This window comes from Gadus macrocephalus, chromosome 20 (assembly GCF_031168955.1).
Source record: "Gadus macrocephalus chromosome 20, ASM3116895v1".
Lineage (NCBI taxonomy): Eukaryota > Metazoa > Chordata > Actinopteri > Gadiformes > Gadidae > Gadus > Gadus macrocephalus.
Window position 1 is genome coordinate 11,527,162 of NC_082401.1, and position 26,497 is coordinate 11,553,658.

Sequence of the window (26,497 nt, forward strand, 5' to 3'; positions counted from 1 at the left end):
TAAAAATACTTATTTTTCTTGTATTCTATTTATTTATTTAAATATAAATGTATTTACGAAGCGTCGACATACACGTCATTTCCGGAACACAAATCCCTTAGTTTCCGGATGCGCGCGATTTTTTGAAAGCAACTCGCGGATTAACGGACAACAGAAAGTGTGTTTATACATTAAGGTTAGTAACTTTACACTTTATTAAATCCTACATTTTAATATTTTAAACACTAAGGTTAGTATGTTGTCTTTGTGAAAAGGTTTTAAACACTGACGTCCACTCATCACAGATGATGACCATGGCTTCTATCAAAGATCCCCATGTCGTCGACTCGTTCCGAGTGGCGATGGAGGAGGTCTACAGCCGGCTCCTGGTCCAGACCTCCGGGGAGATAAGCGAGGCTGCTGTGGAGTTGGGCCTGTCCCACAGACTGTCCATGAAGTCTGCTGCGGGTAGGCCTCCACGTCTCTTGGTTTAACTGTAACGTTGCCATCGTCTTTGTTGGAAGGAATTCCATTATCAACTGCTACTACAGATGTTGCACATCATGTAATCTAACCCTTACACATTATAATGATATTACTTTCAAAAGCTAACAGTGTGTCACATTATAATGATATTACTTTCAAAAGCTAACAGTGTGTCACATTAACGAATGCGTGTAAGAAAGGCATTCTTACGTCACGCATTGATCTATTAAAGAGTCAAAGCGTTTTTCCAATATACAACGTAAGGTCATTTGTTTAAAGTTGCAGTCTGTAGGATTTAGTAGCATCTAGCGATGAGTAGGCAGATTGACACCAACTGAATATCTCCCCTCCATTTACACCCTATGGCAGAGAAGGTCCCCTTAGAGAGAGGACCCTGTCCCTTAAGGAGGGACAGAGCCTCTCCTTAAGGGATTAAGGAGAGGCTCTGTCCCTTAAGGAGGGGACCTGTCCCTTAAGGAGGGGACCTGTCCCTTAAGGAGAGGACCTGTCCCTTAAGGAGAGGCTCTGTCCCTTAAGGAGAGGACCTGTCCCTTAAGGAGAGGACCTGTCCCATTAAGGAGGGGACCTGTCCCTTAAGGAGAGGCTCTGTCCCCTTAAGGAGAGGCTCTGTCCATTAAGGAGACCCTTTGTAGATATAAGGGCTCTTCTAAGGGTACCAAACACCATTCCTATGGGATTATATCCTCAATAAAATGTAATTATGAACACAATATTACATTTCTGCCGTCCGTTCTGTGAGCTGCACTACATTTGACACACTGCGCTTTGTTTTAAATTGGACCTAGCTTTGATGAATCTGCTGTAGTGAATTAATGAATCGATTGGTGTGTTTTAGATACCTGCTCCAAGAAATGTGAGGACGACAAGCTGTTTGAAACCATTCAGACAAACAAACAGGGTGAGAACCTACTTTGTTCTACTGATGGAGTATGAGAACCCGCTATATACACACTCGGCTATACTGATGGAGTTGGGGAACCCGCTATACACTCTATGTTTTACTGATGGAGTTGTAGAACCCGCTATACACTCTGTTCTACATGGGTTAGAGTTAACTCACTCTTCCCTGTCTTGTACAGATAATCTTTTGGCTGACCCATTAATACACTTCTTTGCTTGTGAGATGACGAAATAACCCGACCGTAACCAAACTAACTTCCGCTCAATTTGAATTTCCCTTCAGTACTACGTCGGGTCTGCAGTATGTTAGTGGGTTTAGGGTTAGGGTAACTCTAATTCCCCTTCATTACTACGTCGGGTTTGCGGTATGTTAGTGGGTTTAGGGTTAGAGTAACCCTAATTCCCCTTCAGTACTACGTCGGGGTCTGCGGTATGTTCGTGGGTTTTCTCCGTCCAATCAGCGAACAGAGGGAGTGGCTGAGAACAATGACGTTAAAGTCAGCTCTCGTTCACGCACAGTGTTTGGATTGTTTACAGCCAAACAGTTTGATTCCTGGCCAAACGTTAGCGATTGGTTATGGCAGATCCAGAGTGGCACTGGGCAGATCCAATAGTTTTAAACTTCAACAGAGTGACACCCGCCTTCAAGTGAGTTAATGTTTGTCAATCGAGTAGGTCCAGACTCTCTGTGCAAAGGGAATGAAGCACGAGAGTCTGGTAGGACCGGGCTACCATAACCAGACTCTAACCCAAACATAACTTAACCCACCATAACCCAACTCTAACTTAACCCACCATAACCCAACTCTAATTCAACCCACCATAACCCGACTCTAACTTAACCCACCATAACCCAACTCTAACTTAACCCACCATAACCTAACCAAACAATAACCCAACTCTTAACTTAACCCACCATAGCCTAACCAAACCATAACCCAACTCTAACATAACCCACCATAACCCACCATAACCCAACTCTAACTTAACCCACCATAACCTAACCAAACAATAACCCAACTCTTAACTTAACCCACCATAGCCTAACCAAACCATAACCCAACTCTAACTTAACCCACCATAACCTAACCAAACTATAACCCAACTCTAACTTAACCCACCATAACCTAACCAAACCATAACCAAACTAACTTAACTTAACCCACCATAGCCTAACCATAACCGAACCAGGGTTTCCCGCAGCACTTTACAGCTTAGGCTAAGCAACGCACGCCTGCCGCCTAACTACCACGTCATAAGAATGAAAACTGGTGCAGCGATATATAAATGTAGTGAATTATCATAATTTCGTCCTCCTTAATATATTTAGTAATACTTGAAGGTTGATGTGTTGGTTGTTGGAACCAGACCTGGCTAAGAAGACCCTGCTCATGAAGGAGAAGAGGGACGCCATTTCACGAAGCCTGGTGGAGATGGAGCAGAAACAGGGGCAGAAAGACGCCCTCCGGCTGCAGATGGAGACGCTGAGAGAGGAGCAGGCGGAGAGGAGGGGCTGTGAGTCACTGGCCTCCAGAGGTATCCATTGGTCCAGTGAGGTGTGTTGTCACCCCTCCCATGTGGCTCTTTTTGTGCTCCTCAGTGGTCGTATCTCAGAACAGAGCCAACAAGGACAGGCTGAAGAATCTGTTGAAGGCCAAGCAGGTGTTTCAGGAACGGCTGGGCCTGGAGATCAGAAGAATCCACGGTGCAGAACTCTGTCTGTCTGTCCGTCTACCTCAGGCCTACCCGTTAGGGTTAGGCTAACCCTAACATCAGGCCTACCCGTTAGGGTTAGGCTAACCCTAACGGGTAGGCCTGGGGTTAGGGTTAGGCTAACCCTAACGGGTAGGCCTGAGGTTAGGGTTAGGCTAACCCTAACGGGTAGGCCTGAGGTTAGGGTTAGGCTAACACTAGGGTTAGGCTAACCCTAACCTCAGGCCTACCCGTTACCTCATGCCTACCCATCAAATTTCTTGTTCAGAACAAACTTGTATAATTGAAATAATGTTTATGTACAATAATAATGCATTTATAATTATAGTTATTGCACTTACATTTTTTTCTGTTTTTGTTTTTTTCTGAAAGGCCAAAAGCTGCAGTTTGTTTTCCAGAATGTTAACCCTGCAAGTCCTGAAAACGTATATACCTTCACCATGGGGATTAATGCAGACGGCTCCTATCAGAGTAGGTCTTCATCTCATCCTAACGTTATGGGCCTCTGATACATATATGCTCTCAGCTAGCTTGGCTTATTAACCAATGGAAAACACTCAAAAAGCACTTTGTCAGTGAGGATTGTTCAAGTTCAAGCTTTGAATACTCAGTCAAGTCATTTAGCTACCCGGTGCTAATGGTCTCTTATTCACTCAGTCATGTCTAGCGACCCAGTGCTGGAGTCCCTGGGGGATCTGGACAAGCGGCTCAAACAGACCAATAACATCTCCGCCTTCTTGGCCAACATCAGGAAGGAGTTCGTTGCCCAGGCATGCTTCTCGACCGGCTCCTAGACCGGCTTCTAGGCTTCGAGATCGGAAAAAGACGAGTTGGTTCTAAGATGTAAGTCTGGAACTAAACACGTTTATGATCCAGTGAGTCTGGCACCCAGACAGAAGACTTTCTTCATCTTGTAAATGGTGATTTTTTAACTAGAAAACATCTGAACCATGGTGTGTGTATTGTATGTGTGCGTATCCTGTTTATTGTACTCTGCACCTTTCCTTGGAACCCAATATATTTTTTTTTGTTATTTTGTACAATATTTGTTTGTTCTTATAAAGTTGCCTCCTTTTTGGAGCAAGACAAATGAGTCAGTGAATCAGTCTGAAGTCATTTTATCACACATTACATCAAATTTCTACCAAAACTAAGTGCACAGTCCGTACGACAAAGTACAAAACACATGGACTGATCCCCACCTATATAATATATCCATATATCTAGATGTATGAGTATTATATCTGGATAGAGAGATTCTATATTAGCATAGCTGCAGGAGAGGAGGGTGACGTCCTGCCCCCTCTTCGTATTGAATAGTGAATGAATGGCGTCCGCGGGAGAGGCGCTGGGCTCGCTTCACCGGCTGACGAGGGAGGGGGGACGGCTCCTCCAGTAGCTGGAGGGGGGCGGCTGCTCAACTCCTCCACTACATCTTACCCAGTGCCTCATGGGGGGCCTTGCTCAGGGTGAGGGGGGCCCTGGTCTGGGGGAGGGGCCCCCTTGTTGTACATGCTGGAGGTCTGTCTGGGGGACAGCCGAGTTCTGGAGGACTTCCTCATGACCACTGGACGGGTCAGTTGAATAACACTGTGCTCACAATCCTTTAGAAAGAAAACAGATTCAATAAATGACAGAGTAGGGGGTACAAGCTCAAACATAGAGGATATTATTTGCATTGAGACCTTGTCCTTCCATTTGGAGATGCTGTGGCTGAAGCGATGGATGGCCCTGCACTCCCCCAGCGCCACCAGCGACAGGGACACTTTATAATGAGTGGCTTCAAGGAGATCCTGCTTCAGGGTTGTCTACATGACACAGCAAGAAATATATTGAATTATAGATATTTATTCAAGCTAGATCAACTCAGATCCAGCTGTCCTATGATTTTGCATAGTAGGACCTTTTTCCGTGAGTTAAACCTTGTTCCTTGATTCGCTACCGAGATATTCTGCCCAAGAAAAGTTATCAGCACAAGTATATGAAGCTTTCAGGAGGGTTTTTAACTTGTATTTCTACATTTGAAACCTTTACCGAAAGCCATTACAACTGACGACTGCTGGCCCAGAAGTCAGCTAAATGAGTTAATATGACACGCACTTTCCACCAGATCTGAGCTGCTCTTCCATCAGACTTTAGATATGAATCTGAAGTCCAGTTTGTGAGACTACCCTAAAACCAACCCTAACTCTAACCCCAATACCATATTTCTAACCCTAAAACTATGAAAAGACAATGTCGGAAAATACAAAGTGGGTCACCTCCTCGAGCAGCTGCCGGGTTTCCTTCATGTTCTTCTGGTTTGCAGAGGAGGGATTATCAGAGTTGCTTTTCATCAGTTTCAGTAGTCCTATCATAAAAAAACAACAACAATTTAACACAAAAATCAAATCATCTTGCCTTAGTATTCTTGGTACGTGTATTACCCACTCCATCTGCTGTTGACAAAAAGAGGGGATTAATTAATCCATGATTAAGGGTATCATCAACCAGCCAGTTAAGAGATTCACCCTCGCAATCTTTCTTTGTCTTTGCAATGCTTTCTTCCAAACGTTGGAGTTTCACTTTGATGGCGTCTCTCCTTCTCTCCTTCCCCATCAGGGATTTGCTGTCTTCCTCCTAGTGCATAGTAATGAAAAGTGTGTGTTCAGTGTTCCTCATGTGGGGCCTAATGCCCGACTAAAGCTTCCTCTGTGTCCCACGTATCAGTGTATGGTAAATAGGGACAGCATCGCCTCTCGCTCTGTCTCTCAGAACTAAGAGAGGTGCTCTTTCTTGGGTAACGGGTACATTCCCATGGGTCCAACCAAAATGGGATTGATTTGATTTATCTTTTGATTTGATCTATATAATGAACTGAGAGCCACAGCAGCCTTACAAAATAGTCAGCCATCAAAAAGTCTGCTTTGTTCTCCTGGGCTGTGGCACTGGTTTCCTCCACCAGCGCTTGGATGTCCTTCTGCAAGTCCACTCTCTGCATCGCCTGCTCAACCCCCCTCTGACCCTGGGGGAGGGAATACAGTGTATCCATCTGTATGCAGCCGAAGGTAAGAAGTCCACAACATGATCATGTGGAATGAAAGGGAGGGAGTCGAGTTGCACCTGCATGAGGCTCTGTCCAAAGCCTGAAATGTGGAGGCGGTATCTGTCCAGGGTGGTGCTCAAAATCTCCAGGCGCTGCTTCTCCAGCTCCTGGATTATCTGAGAGGTGGAAGGAGGTTAATACTTTGGGAAGTATATTCTATCATTTCCTGTCGGGGATTAATAAAGTACAACCTTATCGCGCAACGAAGCCAGTGGCCCCCGAGCAGCCCACCTGAACTCTGACCTCACGTCAGACGTGTACCAATACCAAAACTGGCTGCACAAAAAAACACACTTGATCGGCACTACGTTGACCCCACATTGATTTAGAGATGTGCAGGCCGTCTTTGACCCCTGACCCCTGAATCAAACCTCTCTACTCCCCACCCCAAACTTTACCTTGAAGCGGGGATCTATTAACAGAAGGAACGCCAACTGGATGGGTTCCAGTGAGAGCCAGAGCTGCTCAACTGTAGCTCATGTATACAAACATCTCACCTCGTTCCACACGTTCTCATCTCACCTTGTTCCACACGTTCTCATCTCACCTCGTTCCACACGTTCTCATCTCATCTTTTGTTTTTCTAATTCTTCTTTAAATAACCCTGTATTTCTTCTCCTTGCTGTCGTTGCTCTGTGAGCCGCCAACACACCTGGTAGCAGTTCTTCAACGTGTTCTCCCACTTCAGTCGGACCTGATGGCCCTCCATGTTCCTGCTAAAGTATTCCTCGTCCAGTTTGGCCTGGGTCTGTGCTGATTTGGTCAGTCGGTTGAGCATCTGTTGGTCCAGGTGCAACACGTACATACATCTAGCATGACCGTTGATCCATCAACACGTACATACATCTAGCATGACCCTTGGTGCAGCAAATATGTACAGTTCATTCAAGGAGCAGGTAGGGGTTAGACAGTACAGGTCATTAAGGAGCAGGAAGGGGTTAGACAGTACAGAGACAGGTCATTAAGCAGCAGGTAGGGGTTAGACAGTACAGAGACCGGTCATTAAGGAGCAGGTAGGGGTTAGACAGTACAGATACAGGTCATTAAGCAGCAGGTAGGGGTTAGACAGTACAGAGACGGGTCACTAAGGAGCAGGTAGGGGTTAGACAGTACAGAGACAGGTCATTAAGGAGCAGGTAGGGGTTAGACAGTACAGGTACAGGTCATTAAGGAGCAGGAAGGAGTTATAGGTACAGGTCATTAAGGAGCAGGTAGGGGTTAGACAGTACAGGTACAGGTCATTAACCCTTGCTTCACATATCTGTGAAGCGAGGGGAACAGTCCGAGCACATCTGGTGGAGAACGAAAAGTCATCGGGGAATGACTATGACGGTTGAGAAGATTGGGGGTCATGTGATTTAAAGTTATTATGGAAAAGGCTTTTTCCTTTACCTTTTGTTTTTCCTTTTCAGTGCAGATGTGCTTATTGGTTTCAACAAAGTTGACGAGTGCCTCGTGCTCTCTGGTTATCCCGACCAGTTTCTTCTTCATCTGTTCGATGAGGAAGACAACTCACATTAAAACTGAATATATGTACTGTTAAAGTCAACTCAAGAGAAAACGATTATTCACCAAAAACTTGATAAGATGATCCCTGAAATGTAGTTACATGATTTGAAAAGTCCCTTCGTTGATTTTTGTATCTACTGTATCATTCATTTGACAATTTTTACCAATCATTGATTAATAACTATGTGAAGATGTTTAGGTAAAATTTATCTGTAAATCCTTTACTGACAACATTGAAGGCCAAGACTTTATGAGACTTTGGGTAAAAGCCTATTTTGACCACATCATATCTAATCTCTACCCTTTTCCTGAGTTTCTTTTCGTTCAGTGGAAAACACATAACAATGTGATTCCAATGTAATAATAACTAAAATAAAAACTGGTTACATAATATAATAACAACTATAATAATAATATGAAACATTGGGAAACCTTCAGTTGCTCGTTCCAGTTGGCTGTCAACAGTTTTCCGGTTTTCTCGACATGATTGTCAAGCTTTGATGACATCATCATGAACACCACAACAGACAAAGGAATAGAGACATAAGGTATGGGATCAAATATATAAAGATCATGTGATAAACTTTACGAAGGCGTGAATCGCATACAGGCCTCTTCCTTTTACTGTGCTCGTCTAAAACTTGTCGTAATTCCAGGACGGCTTCTTGCTGGAAAGCATTTCCCAGAGTTCTGGAAGATGACATTGGTTTAGATCAGTTATGACAGGGTGAGGTTAGGAAGGGTGGAGTTAGGGTCTGGTTTAGGGTGGGTGGAGTTAGGGTCTGGTTTAGGGTGGGTGGAGTTAGGGTCTGGTTTAGGGTGGGTGGAGTTAGGGTTGGGGTTAGGCTGGGTGGAGTTAGGGTTGGGGTTAGGGTAGGTGAGGTTAGGGTTGGGGTTAGGTTGGTTGGATTAGGGTAGGTTGAGTTAGGGTGTGTGGGGTTAGGGTTGGGGTGTTTATGGTTTGGATTAGGGTGGGTGGAGTTAGGGTTGGGGTTAGGGTAGGTGAGGTTAGGGTTGGGGTTAGGTTGGTTGGATTAGGGTAGGTTGAGTTAGGGTGGGTGGGGTTAGGGTTGGGGTGTTTATGGTTTGGATTAGGGTGGGTGGAGTTAGGGTTGGGGTTAGGTTGGTGGGATTAGGGTTGGGGTTAGGTTGGTTGGATTAGGGTAGGTTGAGTTAGGGTGGGTGGGGTTAGGATTAGGGTGGGGTTAGTCAGGGTGGTTGAGGGGGTGCACCTGTGTGTGTCTGCTGTGGAGTACATCTCGTCCGACACGTGGCACCAGGCGCTGTAGGTGGAACTTGGAGAGAAAGCAGAAGGGCGGTCAAATGGACGCGTGGGATTAGGGAGCCTGTGATCCAGTCAGTGTTGCCAGAATGGACAGTGTGGTGGGTTGGTTTGTGGTTAATGGGACAGGTTGTGAAGTATGTGTTGCCAGATTGGACAGTGTGGTGGGTTGGTTTGTGGTTAATGGTACAGGTTGTGAAGTATGTGTTGCCAGATTGGACAGTGTGGTGGGTTGGTTTGTGGTTAAAGGTACAGGTTGTGAAGTATGTGTTGCCAGATTGGACAGTGTGGTGGGTTGGTTTGTGGTTAATGGGACAGGTTGTGAAGTTAGTGTTGCCAGATCGGACAGTGTGGTGGGTTGGTTTTCAGGCAATTATTTGCAATTCTTATTTATTGGTACTTACTTATTTGACATTCCTTTTGACGCCCTGAGAAGTCTACCGGCTAGTTTCTGGATTCCTTTGGCATAGTTGAGTTCCAGCTCAGCCCTGTTCCAGTTTAATATTTACAGAACATAACTACAAATGAGTGACAGAATGACCTGGTAGCTACGAGTAAAGCCTCACTCCTTCAGTACGTAGACATAAAGTAGTTCATGTCAAATTAAACTGTTATACCAGACACAGGGTAGGTACCTGAATAATATTGTGCATGATAAAGAAATTGCTATTAAAAGATTGACATGAAACACAACAAACTATTCCCCTTAACTCCCTTAACTCAGATAACACAGCGAAGGACAGAGGAAACCACTACAAAATGTTGGTACCTTGAACATACCTTTGCTGGAAAACTGCCATCAGTTCTTTGAAGAAGTATTCCCCGTGCTTTGAATATCGCTTCACATCTTGGTATAGGGAGTTGTACTGAAACAGTAAATGAGGTGACTTCAAACACCAAGAGGAACTGCCCACTCTCAACAACTCAAATTCTTTGACAAATATTCAAATAAGTTTCAAAACGTGAATTCTCACATAGCAGCTGCCCACGGGATCCCTCATCCTGCGTATCGCTCGTCGTCTGTGGACTTTGAACCTCCAGCCCAGACAAAATCACTCAGGCGGAAATCACCTGGGCTGGGATTAGTGTTTACTAAACACTGTTTAGTGTTCAGCTCTGAAGTGTGCCGTGATTAGTGTTTAGTGTTCAGTACTAAAGTGGGCCATGCTTAGTGTTTAGTACTAAAGTGGGCCATGCTTAGTGTTTAGTACTAAAGTGGGCCATGATTAGTGATTAGTACTAAAGAGTGCTGTGATTAGTGTTTAGTGTTCAGTACTAAAGTGGGCCATGCATAGTGTTTAGTACTAAAGTGGGCCATGATTAGTGATTAGTACTAAAGAGTGCTGTGATTAGTGTTTAGTACTAAAGTGGGCCGTGATTAGTGTTTAGTACTAAAGAGTGCTGTGATTAGTGTTTAGTACTAAAGTGGGCCGTGATTAGTGATTAGTACTAAAGAGTGCTGTGATTAGTGTTTAGTACTAAAGTGGGCCATGATTAGTGATTAGTACTAAAGAGTGCTGTGATTAGTGTTTAGTGTTCAGTACTAAAGTGGGCCATGCATAGTGTTTAGTACTAAAGTGGGCCATGATTAGTGATGAGTACTAAAGAGTGCTGTGATTAGTGTTTAGTACTAAAGTGGGCCGTGATTAGTGTTTAGTACTAAAGAGTGCTGTGATTAGTGTTTAGTACTAAAGTGGGCCGTGATTAGTACTAAAGAGTGCTGTGATTAGTGTTTAGTACTAAAGTGGGCCATGATTAGTGATTAGTACTAAAGAGTGCTGTGATTAGTGTTCAGTACTAAAGTGGGCCGTGATTAGTGATTAGTACTAAAGTGGGCCATGCTTAGTGTTTAGTACTAAAGTGGGCCATGATTAGTGATTAGTACTAAAGAGTGCTGTGATTAGTGTTTAGTACTAAAGTGGGCCGTGATTAGTGATTAGTACTAAAGTGGGCCATGCTTAGTGTTTAGTACTAAAGTGGGCCATGATTAGTGATTAGTACTAAAGAGTGCTGTGATTAGTGTTCAGTACTAAAGTGGGCCGTGATTAGTGATTAGTACTAAAGTGGGCCATGCTTAGTGTTTAGTACTAAAGTGGGCCATGATTAGTGATTAGTACTAAAGAGTGCTGTGATTAGTGTTTAGTACTAAAGTGGGCCGTGATTAGTGATTAGTACTAAAGTGGGCCGTGATTAGTGGTTAGTACTAAAGTGGGCCGTGATTAGTGGTTAGTACTTAAGGGTTCCGTGATTAGTGTTTCGTACTAAAGTTGGCCGTGTTTAATACTAAAGTGGGCCGTGATAAGTGTTTAGTACTAAAGTGGGCCGTGATAAGTGTTTAGTACTAAAGTGGGCCGTGATAAGTGTTTAGTACTAAAGTGGGCCGTGATAAGTGTTTAGTACTAAAGTGGGCTGTGATTAGTGTTTAATACTAAAGTGGGCCATGTTTAGTGTGCGACATGACTGAAACCAGTCATTGGACTGCATGAGGCTAGTCTAGGCTCCATCTTGCGCACGCACGCACGCACGCACGCACACACACACACGTTTGAACGGTCTGTTTATTGAATGTTTGAAAAACCCGGTATCTGCCTTTCAGCTTGACATCATACTTGAATACTTTTAAACAAATCCCTTCATTACAGCATCTAGCTGCATGCACAGAATGCCTGTAGCACATAATACTGCCGTCCACATCCCATATGGAGCATGTCTCATTGAAATGAGAGGAAATAACACACATTACTATTTATTTAGTGTGTATGAATTCCAATTCAATCTTCGTTTTGGCATTGATTTCACAAATCCAACAAACCCAGTTGATAGTCATTGTGTCCAGTATAGCTACCCCCTACGTGGACTTTGGCCCCAAGCATGACCTGCAAACATAAAATAAATAAATAAGATTGACAAAACAATAACACATCCAGAGAGAGAGGGACAGAGAGAGACCAGAGAGAGAGACCAGAGAGAAAGGGACAGAGAGAGACCAGAGAGAGAGGGACAGAGAGAGACCAGAGAGAGAGGGACAGAGAGAGACCAGAGAGAGAGGGACAGAGAGAGACCAGAGAGAGAGGGACAGAGAGAGACCAGAGAGAGAGGGACAGAGAGAGACCAGAGAGAGAGGGACAGAGAGAGACCAGAGAGAGAGGGACAGAGAGAGACCAGAGAGAGACGGACATAGAGAGACCAGAGAGAGACCAGAGAGAGATACAGAATAAGAATGATGGCTGGAGGGAGATTAGGCCATAGTAGAGGTAGGGTTCTCAGGGGAACTCTACGCTTTATTGTGTTTAAGAACCAATTGGTTGATGTCGTTCTTGAATCCCACCATGAACTCGTTAACACGAGGGTAAGGGTAGGAGTTATGGGGGTTAGGAGAAGGGTGAGGGGTATAGGTAGGGTTAGGGGTATGGGTAGGGTTAGGGGTAGGGTATGGTAGGGTTAGGGGTATGGGTAGGGTTAGGGTTAGGGGTATGGGTAGGGGTAGGGGTAGGGTTAGGGTTAGGAGTAGGGGTATGGTAGGGTTAGGGTTAGGGGTATGGTTAGGGGTAGGGTTAGGGTTGTGAGGGGTGGTCAGTGGTGTTCCTCAGGGCATGGCCCGTAGCCGTTGGCCTCATGTGTTTTGTTGTTAGTGCCGTTGGTGGCGCTGCTGTGGGGCTTCTGATTGGCCATCGGACCGTCCTCCTCGTCTGAGCTTGTCTCCATGTCGCTGCGGTCGTCTTTAGACACCTGAAGTCCAAACAGGGAGGACCAATCAAGCTCAGATTCAATCGCATCCTGACTGTTCTGTTGATTCAGACCCGGTTCATGCGTAACCCTGACCCGGTTAACTAGTTAGGGTTAAAGTGTCTGAACAGGAGGAACCTGTGTCTCTCTGACAGTTGATACACAACTGTATATTTATTAGTGCTGTCAGTTAAACACGTTATTAACTGCGTTAACGCAAACCAATTTTAACGGCGTTAATTTATTTATCGCGCGATTAATGCCGTTTCTTTTCTTTTTAATTTTTTTTTTGGGCTCAAAACAAAGAAGCAGTAGCCTGACTGCTATGTTCAAGGCAGTATGTTTGTTTGTTCATCGTTTAATTGAACTACAGGCTTTTTTTTTGTATCGTCCTGTTTTGATCAGTATATGCCAATGTTGTTATCAATAAAAAAACATTTGCACAAGGCAAGCCGATGCACTTCTCCATGTTGATAAGAGCATTAAAATGAGAAGAATTAATGGGACAAAGAAATCAAGGGATATATGACATTAATAGGATTAATCGCGATTAAATATTTTAATCGCTTGACAGCACTAATATTTATATATTTAAACCGTTTAATATATGAAGGACAGATCTTACATTTAAAGGGTTCCATTTTCCCGCCTTGCAAATGTCGGTGGTAGTATAGGGGATAAGAAAATAGAAAAGTTCAAAGGTGATTATTGCATGTGCATCATATCAAATAGACTGTGACCATGTCAATATAATAGTTTGCGATAGTTCTCATTTATTTGTAACTATCATATTTAGACTGTATTTATCTACAAGTTATGTGTAACCTGCTATAGGGTTATGAATAACCCTAACCCACATCCCTAAACATTAGGCATTAGTCACCACCACAACTCCAAATAGGTCATCCTCTAATATTATAGGGTTAGCCCTAACCCTAACCCATCATTATTATGTAGATCACCCTGCCCCCCACCGTCTCTCCCCCTGAGCCCCCCACCGTCTCTCCCCCTGAGCCCCCCACCGTCTCTCCCCCTGAGCCCCCCACCGTCTCTCCCCCTGAGCCCCCCACCGTCTCCCCCTGAGCCCCCCACCGTGTCTCCCCCTGAGCCCCCCACCGTCTCCCCCTGAGCCCCCCACCGTCTCTCCCCCTGAGCCCCCCGCCGTGTCTCCCCCTGAGCCCCCCACCGTGTCTCCCCCTGAGCCCCCCATCGTGTCTCACCCTGCCCCTGCAGACTGCCCGGCAGGCGGTCTTTACGATGAGGTAGGACCAGTAGGAGTGCAGCGCCTGCAGGAGGAGCAGCAGCAGGTTGAAGAGCCACCACGACGGGTACGGACCCACCATCTCCCAGCTCTCAAATAGAGTGGTGTTTAATATCCTGAGAGAGAGAGAGAGAGAGAGAGAGAGAGAGAGAGAGAGAGAGAGAGAGAGAGAGAGAGAGAGAGAGAGAGAGAGAGAGAGAGAGAGAGAGAGAGAGAGAGAGAGAGAGAGAGAGAGAGAGAGAGAGAGAGAGAGAGAGAGAGAGAGAGAGAGAGAGAGAGAGAGAGAGAGAGAGAGAGTTATGAACAGTGAGTTAGGGTTATGAACAGTGAGTTAGGGTTATGAACAGTGAGTTAGGGTTATGAACAGTAAGTTAGGGTTACCAGATGGGAAGGACCCCCAGCCTGGAGCTGATGAAGAACATTGAGAACATGGCGAACAGGAAGTTGCAGAGCGTCTGGCATCTGGCGTAGTTGGCCATCTTGGCGGCCTGAGAGAAAATGTGAACAGATAAAAACACTTCATAAAGCAACGTGAGAGTTAACCCTCTTAAGTATGCATTGAGGGGACAGTCATTATTGACTGTATCAACATCATCTACATAGCATTGTGCTACGTTACCCAGACTCCGTTACCCAGACTCCGTTACCCAGAGGACGTTACCCAGACTCCGTTACCCAGACTCCGTTACCCAGAGGACGTTACCCAGACTACGTTACCCAGAGGACGTTACCCAGACTCCGTTACCCAGACTCCGTTACCCAGAGGACGTTACCCAGAGGACGTTACCCAGACTACCTTACCCAGAGGACGTTACCCAGATTACGTTACCCAGACTCCGTTACCCAGACTCCGTTACCCAGAGGACGTTACCCAGAGGACGTTACCCAGACTACGTTACCCAGACTACGTTACCCAGACTACGTTACCCAGACTCCGTTACCCAGACTCCGTTACCCAGAGGACGTTACCCAGACTCCGTTACCCAGAGGACGTTACCCAGACTACGTTACCCAGAGGACGTTACCCAGACTACGTTACCCAGACTACGTTACCCAGACTACGTTACCCAGACTACGTTACCCAGACTACGTTACCCAGACTACGTTACCCAGACTACCTTACCCAGACTACGTTACCCAGACTACGTTACCCAGACTACGTTACCCAGAGGACGTAAACCACGCCACTGCCCCCATACCTCCATCAGTACATCGACTGCGTCGTGGAGACACATGAGCAGGGTGCCCACCCGCACCATGTTGTTGACGTAGGAGAAGGAGATGAGGGAGATGGTGGCGAGGTGGTGCAGGAGCATGAGCAGGAAGTCCTGAGGAACAGTTTGACGGTCACAACTAGTCCCCACCACAGCTTTGTGTTAGATACCTAACAAGGAACGACCTGAAGAGCTTAGGCGAGGTTTTCGATAAGGTGAGAGAACATATGTAGTGTTTGTATGCGTGTCTGTATCATAACTCAACCATCACTGGACGCACTTCGAGAAATACAATTCCAATTGATTAAGGATGCACACTAAACTAAGCATGATAAACTGAGTCTCTTTTGTATCCGTTTTTTTATAAGTTGAATGCAGAAGCGAAGAGTTGAGCAGTCAGTTCTACATCACTGGCAGAGAACGGCCTGAACAGCGGCTGAGCGGTGAGCGTGAGGGTCCAGGGAGTCCGTTAGCATCTACTAGCGTAGCTATGGATACTATTGATTAGAATGGCAGCCGTCGAGCAGAGGGTTTGATCTCATAGAAAAGTCAAGGAAGGACAGATGAGAAGAGGAGAGGAGGAATGAAGCAGTGAACACAGTTAGCACTGGAACTGAGAGACAATGAAGCAGTGAACACAGTTAGCACTGGAACTGAGAGACAATGAAGCAGTGAACACAGTTAGCACTGGAACTGAGAGACAATGAAGCAGTGAACAGTTAGCACTGGAACTGAGAGACAATGAAGCAGTGAACACAATGGACCAGAGAGTGACACAAAAAAATTCACTGAAGAAGTATGATCCGAGCATCCTAATAACTATTTCATACATGAAATGTACTGTAAGTTACGACTAAACCATCATTATACTATATAATCACTACTACAGGTTTAATATTATATTTACTATATGTTAGTAATAAACCATCATTATATACTTCTAATAAATGCACATACATACATACATACATACATACATACATACATACATACATACATACATACATACATACATAGAACACAGCATGACGACTGGTTGGTTACTGGGACAGGGGCCTGGGGCTGTCTGAACATACCGATTATCAATATTCTCTTACTTACAATGATGTGTTTCCAAGCTGACTTAACCAGCTGAAATGAATATATTCTTCCACGGTGCTTTGAGTATATTGTTGTTGCGCTAATCCCCATATTATTGGGTCAGGTTAACATCTAGGTGGTAGTTCTGTCTGAGCATGCTGGTTGAACTCAAACACTGAAGGGCTGAGGGTGTGTCATCCCCATGGTTATGACCCATCCCAACGCTGGGATACTTTGGTAGCACGTCGTTGAGTAGGAGTGTTGTAATGAGGGATGCTGTGTGTGAAATGTACCACTCAGTGTGGTGTTAGACTAAATGAGCCCGGTCTCAGAGACACTGTCTCAGATGGGCAGTCCACATCAACACACAGTTCTATACTCTGAATACACTGTTTCACACTTTGAATACACTGTTCTATACTCTGAATACACTGTTTCACACTCTGAATACACTGTTCTATACTCTGAGTACACTGTTCTATACTCTGAATACACTGTTTCACACTTTGAATACACTGTTTCACACTCTGAATACACTGTTCTATACTCTGAGTACACTGTTCTATACTCTGAATACACTGTTCTATACTCTGAATACACTGTTTCATACTCTGAATACACTGTTCTATACCCTGAATACACTGTTCTATACTCTGAGTACACTGTTCTATACTCTGTCTGAATACACTGTTTCATACTCCGAATACACTGTTTCATACTTTGAATACACTGTTCTATACCCTGAATACACTGTTCTATACTCTGAGTACACTGTTCTATACTCTGAATACACTGTTTCATACTCTGAATACACTGTTTTATACTCTGAATACACTGTTTCATACTCTGAATACACTGTTCTATACTCTGAATACACTGTTTCACACTTTGAATACACTGTTCTATACTCTGAATACACCGTTTCATACTCTGAATACACTGTTCTATACTCTCAATACACTGTTCTATACTCTCAATACACTGTTCTATACTCTGAATTAGGGATCGACCGATATATCGGTCGGCCGATATTATCGGCCGATATTCGCGGTTTTTACGTGTATCGTATCGGCCGATACGCGGCTGATTTTCGCCGATTATTATTATTATTATTATTTATTTTATTTTTTTACTTGTTCTACCTCACCTGTTTTTAATATTTGTTAAATATTGTTCATCTACTTGTTCTTACTTGTTCTACTTCACCTGTTTTTACTATTTGTTAAATATTGTTTTTTATATTGAAGTTCAATAAATGTTCCTTTAAAAAAAATAAAATAAAAAGAATCGGCTCAAGAAAATCGGTATCGGCGTATCGGCTAAGGCTGATGAAAAAATATCGGTATCGTATCGGCCCTAAAAAATCGGTATCGGTCGATCCCTACTCTGAATACACTGTTCTATACTCTGAATACACTGTTTACATTCTATCTCTATATAGCTATATCGTGTCAAGTCATGGAAAGAAGAAAGGAAACGTTATCGTCTCGTGAGACATAGCGCCTCAGAGAGGCCTTTATAACATACATGTGTCTACTGCTCGAGTCTAGTATGATGAAGCTATGATCATAACATGTTCATGTACTGCTAGAGTCTAGTATGATGAGGCTATGATCATAACATGTTCATGTACTGCTAGAGTCTAGTATGATGAAGCTATGATCATAACATGTTCATGTACTGCTAGAGTCTAGTATGATGAAGCTATGATCATAACATGTTCATGTACTGCTCGAGTCTAGTATGATGAAGCTATGATCATAACATGTTCATGTACTGCTAGAGTCTAGTATGATGAGGCTATGATCATAACATGTTCATGTACTGCTAGAGTCTAGTATGATGAGGCTATGATCATAACATGTTCATGTTCCTACCTTCCTCCTCATGTCTGTGAACTGAGATAAGAGGAGGGACAGGTAGAAGGACAGCTCCACGATGTAGTAGTACTGGAGGTCCACTGTGAGCGGCTGTAATCACACACACACACACACACACCACAGTTCAAAATACAGCCTATTTTTCCATTACCGCCAAAAAAATATTCAAGTGGAAATATCATTTTTATTATAATAGATGTTGTCATGCAGTCAAACTGTAAATTAAATTTTGATAATGTTGGGTTTCTCCTTTTCGTAATAATTACATCAACTGGTTTGGATGGTAACGTAAGTGTGTATGTAAGTATGGAATGAGTAGCATAAATGAAACGTCATTTGGGTAGCTATGCATTGAATTAAATGCTTACCTGGTTCAGGTAGTTATTTATTGAGTATTAAGTTAAGTATTGAGTACGTATTAAGTATTGAAACATTAGAAAAAAGCTAACCTGGTTTGGGTGGTTATGTATTGAAGATTTGAATGATTAGCATAAATGCTAACCTGGTTTGGGTAGTTGACCCAGCACTCTTTGGTGTTCCACAGCCATGGAGTCTAGGGATCAGAGAACCAACACATTCAATAAAGCTGAACCCAGCCTGTTCAGTTCAGCTTTGGTATATTTGATTACATTAAGAGCCCTGTGAACAAAACCCCAAATAATTGATGGGAGTAAAACTGAAATAATTATTAAATATAACATAGTATTTCGTTTTTAGTAGAATCTTACCATCGACGCGCCTAAACCCCTCCCCCTCACGCCCCCCAACCAGGAGCTATGCTAGGCCACACCCACGGATAGCGAGCTACGCTAGGCCACATCCCCGAACAGCGAGCTACTCTAGGCCGCGCCCCCCAGCCAGCGAGCTACTCTAGGCCACGCCCCGCAGCCAGCAAGCTACGCTAGGCCACGCCCCCCAGCCAGAGGAGCTACGCTAGGTGACAGTCAGAATAGACAGAACTCAGTTATTGCACATTAAAAAAAAAAAAGTGTCCTGCACTTGGAAGGGCTCAATCTTACACATGTCAATATAAGTTAAGAGTTAACAGACATTTATCGCAGAATGAGGGAACACGATGGTGATTGAGCAGACGGCCCTCTGATCAAAGCCCTTTCATTTGCAGTATTAAAGGGTTGATATCATACACTTCCCTTTGCTTTAGACTGTTCTACGACGTAATGTATACATCTTTTACCTCTGCTAAGATAGAACAATGTAAGTCCGAGCCAGGGGGAGTATTCGCACCCAGGAGAAAGCCCCTCAATAAGTGTGTTTAACGGCTCGTTTGACTTTCCTTCATCACAGTGAGAGGTCGGTCGGGGCAATGTGCGGTGCTGAAGTGCAGAGGTCGCTCCTTCCGGCTACCCGCAATGTTTGCAACTTCTCGGTGGGGTTAATCTGACTATGCGCAACAGAGTGGGCGGGATGACCAATCACAGCAGACTGAGCTACTCGGGAGGCGGGCCTTAATGCGACATGATCCAAAACAGGACGTTTCTGAAAGACGCTGAAATTGGTTATGCAGAAATGAACAATGTGATAATAATAAGGGGTATTTCTAAATAACAGGCATTTAACCCTATTCTCGTTGTACCCCAAAATGCAACTATTAACTATCAACCCTAAAAAAGCATGATCTTTAAGAAGGCCACTAACGAGTGACGTTGACAAGATTCCCGCCGTGCTTCTTTCGCCATCAGTGATCTTTGAGATGGTCTCTTTCAAATGCAACAAATATGATGAGGTTTTACGCCCACTTACTGACCGTGTTGTTGGTTTTTCAATGCTATATTGGAGCTACTGCTGCCCCCTAGTGACTGATTCACGGTGGAAGATGCATTCTACAGCCTGGCCTCCAAGGACAGTTTAAAGCATGTTAAAAACAAAACAGAGACACGCTAACTTACTTTTTTTAAGAATCGGAGGCCGTAGGTAAAAATGTACAGGTAGAACGTAAACCTCCACCTAGGGAAACAAGCAGAACGGGACGTGGTAGGTTAGTTAGGTTGTTGGTTTTTCTTCAGATGTCCAGATGAACAAGTTCAGGTCTGGAAACATTCTGCCCACAGCATCAAACACGCTAGTCTAGAGTTAGGGTTAGGTAAGGTCTAGACTGGAGACCACCAACGGGGAGTTTAGTCTAGACTGGAGACCATCACCGGGGAGTTTAGTCTAGACTAAACACCACCAGGGAGTTTAGTCTAGGCTGGAGACCACCGGGAGTTTAGTCTAGACTGGAGACCACTGGGAGTTTAGTCTAGGTTGGAGACCACCGGGGAGTTAAGTCTAGGCTGGGCACCTCCTTGCCACATTTAGGAAAATGTTTCACACCTTTACCTTTATCATTTTTCCTTTGATCATATAAATACTTGTTTTTGTTTACCATACTTTCCCTACGAGGACCGGCCCTCAGACCGGCCCTCAGACCGGCCCTCAGACCGGGGCCCTCAGACCGGGGGCCACAGACCGGCCCTCAGACCGGGGGCCTCAGAGGACCGGCCCTCAGACCGGGGGCCTCAGAGGACCGGCCCTCAGACCGGCCCTAAGACCGGCCCTAAGACCGGCCCTCAGACCGGGGGCCTCAGAGGACCGGCCCTCAGACCGAGGGCCTCAGAGGACCGCCCTCAGACCGGCCCTCAGACCGGGGGCCTCAGAGGACCGCCCTCAGACCGGGGGCCTCAGAGGACCACCCTCAGACCGGGGGCCTCAGAGGACCGCCCTCAGACCGGGGGCCACAGAGGACCGCCCTCAGACCGGGGGCCTCAGACCGGGGGCCACAGAGGACCGCCCTCAGACCGGGGCCCTCAGACCGGGGCCCTCAGACCGGGGGACTCAGACCGGGGGACTCAGACCGGGGGACTCACATGCTCTCGCAGAAGCGTGTCAGAGTGCTGGGCTTCTCCTGGTTGCGTCTCTGTCTGAACCAGCGCTGGATGCTGCGGACGTCCCAGTCGAGTTGCTTGGACAGACCCTCCAGCCGCTTCTCATCTGGGTGCTGGAAACACCCAACACAACAACAACAACAACAACATGTGTCAAAAGCAGCAGCCGCTGATATCCATCAGCTAACCCAGCAGCTGAAAGGTGCTGGGATACATAATCAATGTCCCTAACTCACCTTCTCCTTAGTGACCCGTATCTATACTGTCTAAGCCCTACCTGCTCCTTAACGACCTGTCTCTGTACTGTCTAACCCCTACCTGCTCCTTAATGACCAGTATCTGTACTGTCTAACCCCTACCTGCTCCTTAATGACCTGTCTCTGTACTGTCTAACCCCTACCTGCTCCTTAACGACCTGTCTCTGTACTGTCTAACCCCTACCTGCTCCTTAATGACCTGTCTCTGTACTGTCTAACCCCTACCTGCTCCTTAATGACCTGTCTCTGTACTGTCTAACCCCTACCTGCTCCTTAGTGACCTGTCTCTGTACTGTCTAACCCCTACCTGCTCCTTAATGACCTGTCTCTGTACTGTCTAACCCCTACCTGCTCCTTAATGACCTGTCTCTGTACTGTCTAACCCCTACCTGCTCCTTAATGACCGGTCTCTGTACTGTCTAACCCCTGCCTGATCCTTAGTGACCTGTCTCTGTACTGTCTAACCCCTACCTGCTCCTTAATGACCTGTCTCTGTACTGTCTAACCCCTACCTGCTCCTTAATGACCTGTCTCTGTACTGTCTAACCCCTACCTGCTCCTTAACGACCTGTCTCTGTACTGTCTAACCCCTACCTGCTCCTTAATGACCTGTCTCTGTACTGTCTAACCCCTACCTACTCCTTAACGACCTGTCTCTGTACTGTCTAACCCCTACCTGCTCCTTAACGACCTGTCTCTGTACTGTCTAACCCCTACCTGCTCCTTAGCGACCTGTCTCTGTACTGTCTAACCCCTACCTGCTCCTTAACGACCTGTCTCTGTACTGTCTAACCCCTACCTGCTCCTTAGTGACCTGTCTCTGTACTGTCTAACCCCTACCTGCTCCTTAACGACCTGTCTCTGTACTGTCTAACCCCTACCTGCTCCTTAACGACCTGTCTCTGTACTGTCTAACCCCTACCTGCTCATTAACGACCTGTCTCTGTACTGTCTAACCCCTACCTGCTCCTTAACGACCTGTCTCTGTACTGTCTAACCCCTACCTGCTCCTTAACGACCTGTCTCTGTACTGTCTAACCCCTACCTGCTCCTTAGCGACCTGTCTCTGTACTGTCTAACCCCTACCTGCTCCTTAACGACCTGTCTCTGTACTGTCTAACCCCTACCTGCTCCTTAGTGACCTGTCTCTGTACTGTCTAACCCCTACCTGCTCCTTAACGACCTGTCTCTGTACTGTCTAACCCCTACCTGCTCCTTAACGACCTGTCTCTGTACTGTCTAACCCCTACCTGCTCATTAATGACCTGTCTCTGTACTGTCTAACCCCTACCTGCTCCTTAACGACCTGTCTCTGTACTGTCTAACCCCTACCTGCTCCTTAACGACCTGTCTCTGTACTGTCTAACCCCTACCTGCTCCTTAATGACCTGTCTCTGTACTGTCTAACCCCTACCTTGGTGATGGCGGTGAACACCTTCTCCAGGATGGCGTTGGGCGTGGCTCTCTGAGGCCCGCTGCTCTGGATCCTCAGCCCCACAGCACACGGCCGCGCGATGAACCTGGATACAACACAAGGGAAACATTGGACTTAGGGTTAGGGTTAAGGGGTTAGGGTTAAGGGGTTAGGGTTAGGGGTTAGGGTTAAGGGGTTAGGGTAAGGGTTAGAGGTGTCTACGTGGAAACACTCATCTAACCATCAGGGTATGAACCCTGATGGTTAGCGATAATAGAGCACATCTCATTGACAAAGTTTAGACCTATAGTTAGGCATAGATCTATAGGTAAACATAGATAGGTAAGCATAGATCTATTGGTAAACATTGACCTATAGGTAAGCATAGATCTATTGGTAAACATTGACCTATCGGTAAACATAGATCTATTGGTAAACATAGATCTTTAGGTAAACACACTATGCAGCTCAATCTGTGAAAACTCTTCTGTGATAAAATGGATTGTAATAACGTTGTGACATGCTTGAATCTTAAAGTGGAGATAGAAGATGGTTGGATGATCTCCACGTCTGCGATGGTGAGAACACCAAACAACAACAACAGAAGACCGACTCCAGAACTCCACCTGAACGGAAACCTAAAGCTCAGTGATCAGTAAGATCACTCTTTAGTGATGTACTTTCTCCACGTCAGGGCCCCGCTGACCTGACCTGGAGGGCTGTGAAGCTCAGAATATTCATCATCTGAAGTATGACTCTGTTCCAGCCACTTCCGGCATAAATATGCAGACGTAGAAAATTCCGAAACCGTAATATATAAAAGGTAAAGGCCTGAGACAGACACACACACACACACACACACACACACGCACGCACGCACGCACACACGCACAATAAGCGCCCACCTCTCGAAGAGCATTCGGAGCAGGAAGAGGCAGAAGGCAAGGGGAGCCGCCAGCAGGAGGTCCTCCGCCTGCGGGAACGAAGCCTCCTCGGTGCTCTTCAGGTCCGCCCAGGTGACGTTGTGCGGGAGCCAGAACCGCTCGTTCCAGAACCAGGCCAGGACCCCGGCCATGAGACACTCTGATGGCTACAGCTCAGACCTTCTGGTGCCAGAGGGCTTCTCAAGCGACCTGCAGGCTTTGGTGATGCGATCTGGGACAGATCGGATCTCTCTGTAGGGAAGTACCTCGTTCCAAGCGTTCTCATCTCACGACGAAACGTCTGAATCGGGATGCTCCAGATGAACGTTATTGGCAAGAGAGAGGGCGGGACTTTCAGTTACATCGGTTTAGAGACGAGGGAGAAACTTCGGATACAGTGATCGTTTGTTATATGTTTAGGATATTGTTTCGTCAATTCTACTTCTCAAAACGACGTATTTATTCTCTTTGTCGTTGTTGATCTTCTTTTTGTCATGTTCTTAATTTTCTCGCTCCGGGGACACTAATCTGATGTACTCAACTCGTAGGGAATAAGAGACCGGAAATTACGTTGCCGTCGACCGGGATAACGCTAGAACTCAGGGTCCGTTTTCAGGGAAGCAGGGAAGTCTACCAGCGTCTCCGCCGATGATTGGTGCGCGGAGATGATGCAGTCACTACGTTACATTTGGTGTGGATATGTAAATATAGAGATAGATATATAGATATAAATAAATATCTATATTTATATATTATAAAATTATAAATACATATCTATGCATATTAAATAAATATATTTAGATATAGATAGATATATATTATTAATATTATATATATATATATATATATATATATATATATATATATATATATATATATATATATAGATATAGATATAGATATAGATATAGATGTATAGATATAGATGTATAGATAGATATAGATTGATAGATATATGTAGATATAGTAGATATAGTAGTTAGGGTGAGGGTTATAAAGTAACACACTAACCTATTTGTGAAGAATAATTATAATTACAATTAAATTGATTAATCATAATTCTCACTGATAAATCTGAAAAAGGAGAAAACGATGTTTAAATTATCATTTTAATCAAAATTAAAATAGAAATTCTTTAAAATAATCACTAAAAAACAGGCACACATTCCCAGTTCGAAAGGACCATTAGTTGTTAGTTCGATATTTTAAAAGTCCGTTGGTTGTTAGTTAGTAAGGGCTTGTCTCCTGATATTGTCTCTATTGAACCTCTCACTAGATTCTCTCTGAGGCTTAAGGCTTTTCGATCGTTTCTTCAAATAGTAATGTTAATGTCTGTCTGTCTGTCTGTCTGTCTGTCTGTCTGTCTGTCTGTCTGCCTGTCTGCCTGTCTGCCTGTCTGCCTGTCTGCCTGTCTGTCTGTGTGTCTGCTAAGAGAACTGCAGGACTGTGTTTTGGCGCCATCTGCTGACAGATTTTAAGCACTCAGCAATGAGGTACCATGGAGTATAAGTAGTTAACAAGTTTATGCTTAGTTAGTAGTAGTAGTTGGTAAAGTAGAAAAATATTTGACTTTTTGAATGGTGTTTTTTGAATTTGACTTTTTGACTTATGTTTTTTGAATTTGAAATTTGACTTTTATCCGATAATGCCCGCTTTTTGTTCGGCTCTTCTTTGTGTTGTGTGTTTACTAATCATACAAATGTAAAAAGTGTTCACAAGGGTAACAGGGTAAATGGAGACACCTTAGCAATATGTGTGTGTGTGTGTGTGTGTGTGTGTGTGTGTGTGTGTGTGTGTGTGTGTGTGTGTGTGTGTGTGTGTGTGTGTGTGTGTGTGTGTGTGTGTGTGTGTGTGTGTGTGTGAGTGTGTGTGTGTGTGCAGGGACGCGGGAAGTCAGTCCGAGGGGGGGGTGCTGAGAGAGAATCTATATAATGACGTCATAATAAATGCTGCGCAACATCCGTTGTTTACAGAGACGAGATGAGGGGTGACGTCACATTCAGGGATCCGCTCTGATAAACACTCTACTGGTGTGTAAAAAGAGTTCTGCCAACTAGCCACTGTTATTCACAAACGTTAGCAAATAAACAATGTGGAAATTAGAGTCAACTCGGCTACTGGGCTGAATTTCACACACTAACAACATGCCGACAAGCTGTTGCGGTCCGGGATTATACACAGCGTTATAACAAGGATTCAGGAGGTTATTTCTAAAGGTTTACAAAGGAAAGTGACAATAATAGAAAGCCTTAATTTTCATCCAGACTTACGAGTTGTCTGATATGAGGAAGGTGACGATTTCTCCGTCAAGTGAACCGCCCGTCTTTGCTCTTTTTTTGCCAACCAGTTTACGTGCGGGATTCCAGAATCAAAACGATAACATTCAACGTGTCTATTAATATGGTAGCAACATTTTACACCAGTTTTAGAATGTTCACTACAACAGATGTTGAACACCAACATGCTTATGTAAAATCAGCATAGTACCGATAATATGATAAATATCATAAAAAGGGTGGATGTCAATAATTTAATGAAAAATCATGTTGGATGATAAAATTATACAACAAAAAAAAAGTATTGATTTGTTCAGAAAACTTTCTCACTTGCAGTTACAGCCAGGGGCCGCTGCAGCACCCTAAGCACCCCCACTTCCCGCGTCCCTGGGTAACACTGTTGTTTTTTATTGGTCGTCATGAAAGAAAACCTAAGGGGTAACACTGTCGTTTTTTATTGGTCGTCATGAAAAAAACGTAAGGGGAAACACTGTTGTTTTTTATTGGTCGTCATGAAAAAAAACATAAGGGGTAACACTGTTGTTTTTTATTGGTCGTCATGAAAAAAAACATAAAGGGGGCAACACTGTTGTTTTTTTTGGTCGTCAT

The 26,497-nt window shown here is 44.7% G+C and overlaps 3 protein-coding genes across 9 annotated transcripts; 1 reads left to right on the forward strand and 2 right to left on the reverse strand.

The window, feature by feature from the left end:
- The first annotated feature begins 66 nt into the window (after positions 1-66).
- Positions 67-4,192, forward strand: spc25 (SPC25 component of NDC80 kinetochore complex). Of its 3 annotated transcripts, none has more exons than XM_060040775.1 (7): positions 67-175; positions 285-447; positions 1,322-1,384; positions 2,755-2,901; positions 2,987-3,091; positions 3,472-3,570; positions 3,757-4,192. In XM_060040775.1, exons 2-7 carry the CDS (start codon positions 285-287, stop codon positions 3,891-3,893), a joined length of 714 nt encoding a protein of 237 aa, XP_059896758.1. In that variant the 5' UTR covers positions 67-175; the 3' UTR covers positions 3,894-4,192. The 3 variants fall into 3 exon arrangements, with proteins under 3 accessions (XP_059896758.1, XP_059896760.1, XP_059896759.1); XM_060040776.1 differs by having other exon boundaries at positions 77-175; positions 310-447; XM_060040777.1 differs by lacking the exon at positions 2,987-3,091 and having other exon boundaries at positions 2,755-2,922.
- A 9-nt stretch (positions 4,193-4,201) lies between these two features.
- On the reverse strand, positions 4,202-10,135 carry nostrin (nitric oxide synthase trafficking). 4 transcript variants are annotated; one of them, XM_060040767.1, is made up of 14 exons: positions 9,950-10,130; positions 9,756-9,841; positions 9,380-9,463; positions 8,926-8,988; positions 8,302-8,383; positions 8,126-8,188; positions 7,577-7,675; positions 6,837-6,962; positions 6,202-6,300; positions 5,978-6,103; positions 5,610-5,718; positions 5,361-5,449; positions 4,785-4,907; positions 4,202-4,703 (listed from the first exon to the last, which is right to left on the reverse strand). In XM_060040767.1, the coding sequence occupies exons 1-14, from the start codon at positions 9,974-9,976 to the stop codon at positions 4,548-4,550; spliced, it is 1,332 nt and encodes a 443-aa protein (XP_059896750.1). In that variant the 5' UTR covers positions 9,977-10,130; the 3' UTR covers positions 4,202-4,547. The 4 variants fall into 4 exon arrangements, with proteins under 4 accessions (XP_059896750.1, XP_059896751.1, XP_059896754.1 ...); XM_060040768.1 differs by lacking the exon at positions 5,610-5,718 and having other exon boundaries at positions 5,361-5,537; positions 9,950-10,135; XM_060040771.1 differs by lacking the exon at positions 9,950-10,130 and having other exon boundaries at positions 9,380-9,493; positions 9,756-9,943.
- A 1,380-nt stretch (positions 10,136-11,515) lies between these two features.
- cers6 (ceramide synthase 6) lies at positions 11,516-24,179 on the reverse strand. Of its 2 annotated transcripts, XM_060040772.1 has the most exons (11): positions 23,595-24,177; positions 22,690-22,795; positions 21,001-21,131; positions 20,044-20,101; positions 18,639-18,689; positions 18,134-18,226; positions 15,162-15,290; positions 14,344-14,450; positions 13,922-14,078; positions 13,327-13,350; positions 11,516-12,704 (listed from the first exon to the last, which is right to left on the reverse strand). In XM_060040772.1, the coding sequence occupies exons 1-11, from the start codon at positions 23,762-23,764 to the stop codon at positions 12,549-12,551; spliced, it is 1,182 nt and encodes a 393-aa protein (XP_059896755.1). In that variant the 5' UTR covers positions 23,765-24,177; the 3' UTR covers positions 11,516-12,548. The 2 variants fall into 2 exon arrangements, with proteins under 2 accessions (XP_059896755.1, XP_059896756.1); XM_060040773.1 differs by lacking the exon at positions 13,327-13,350 and having other exon boundaries at positions 23,595-24,179.
- Between the last annotated feature and the right edge of the window lie 2,318 nt (positions 24,180-26,497).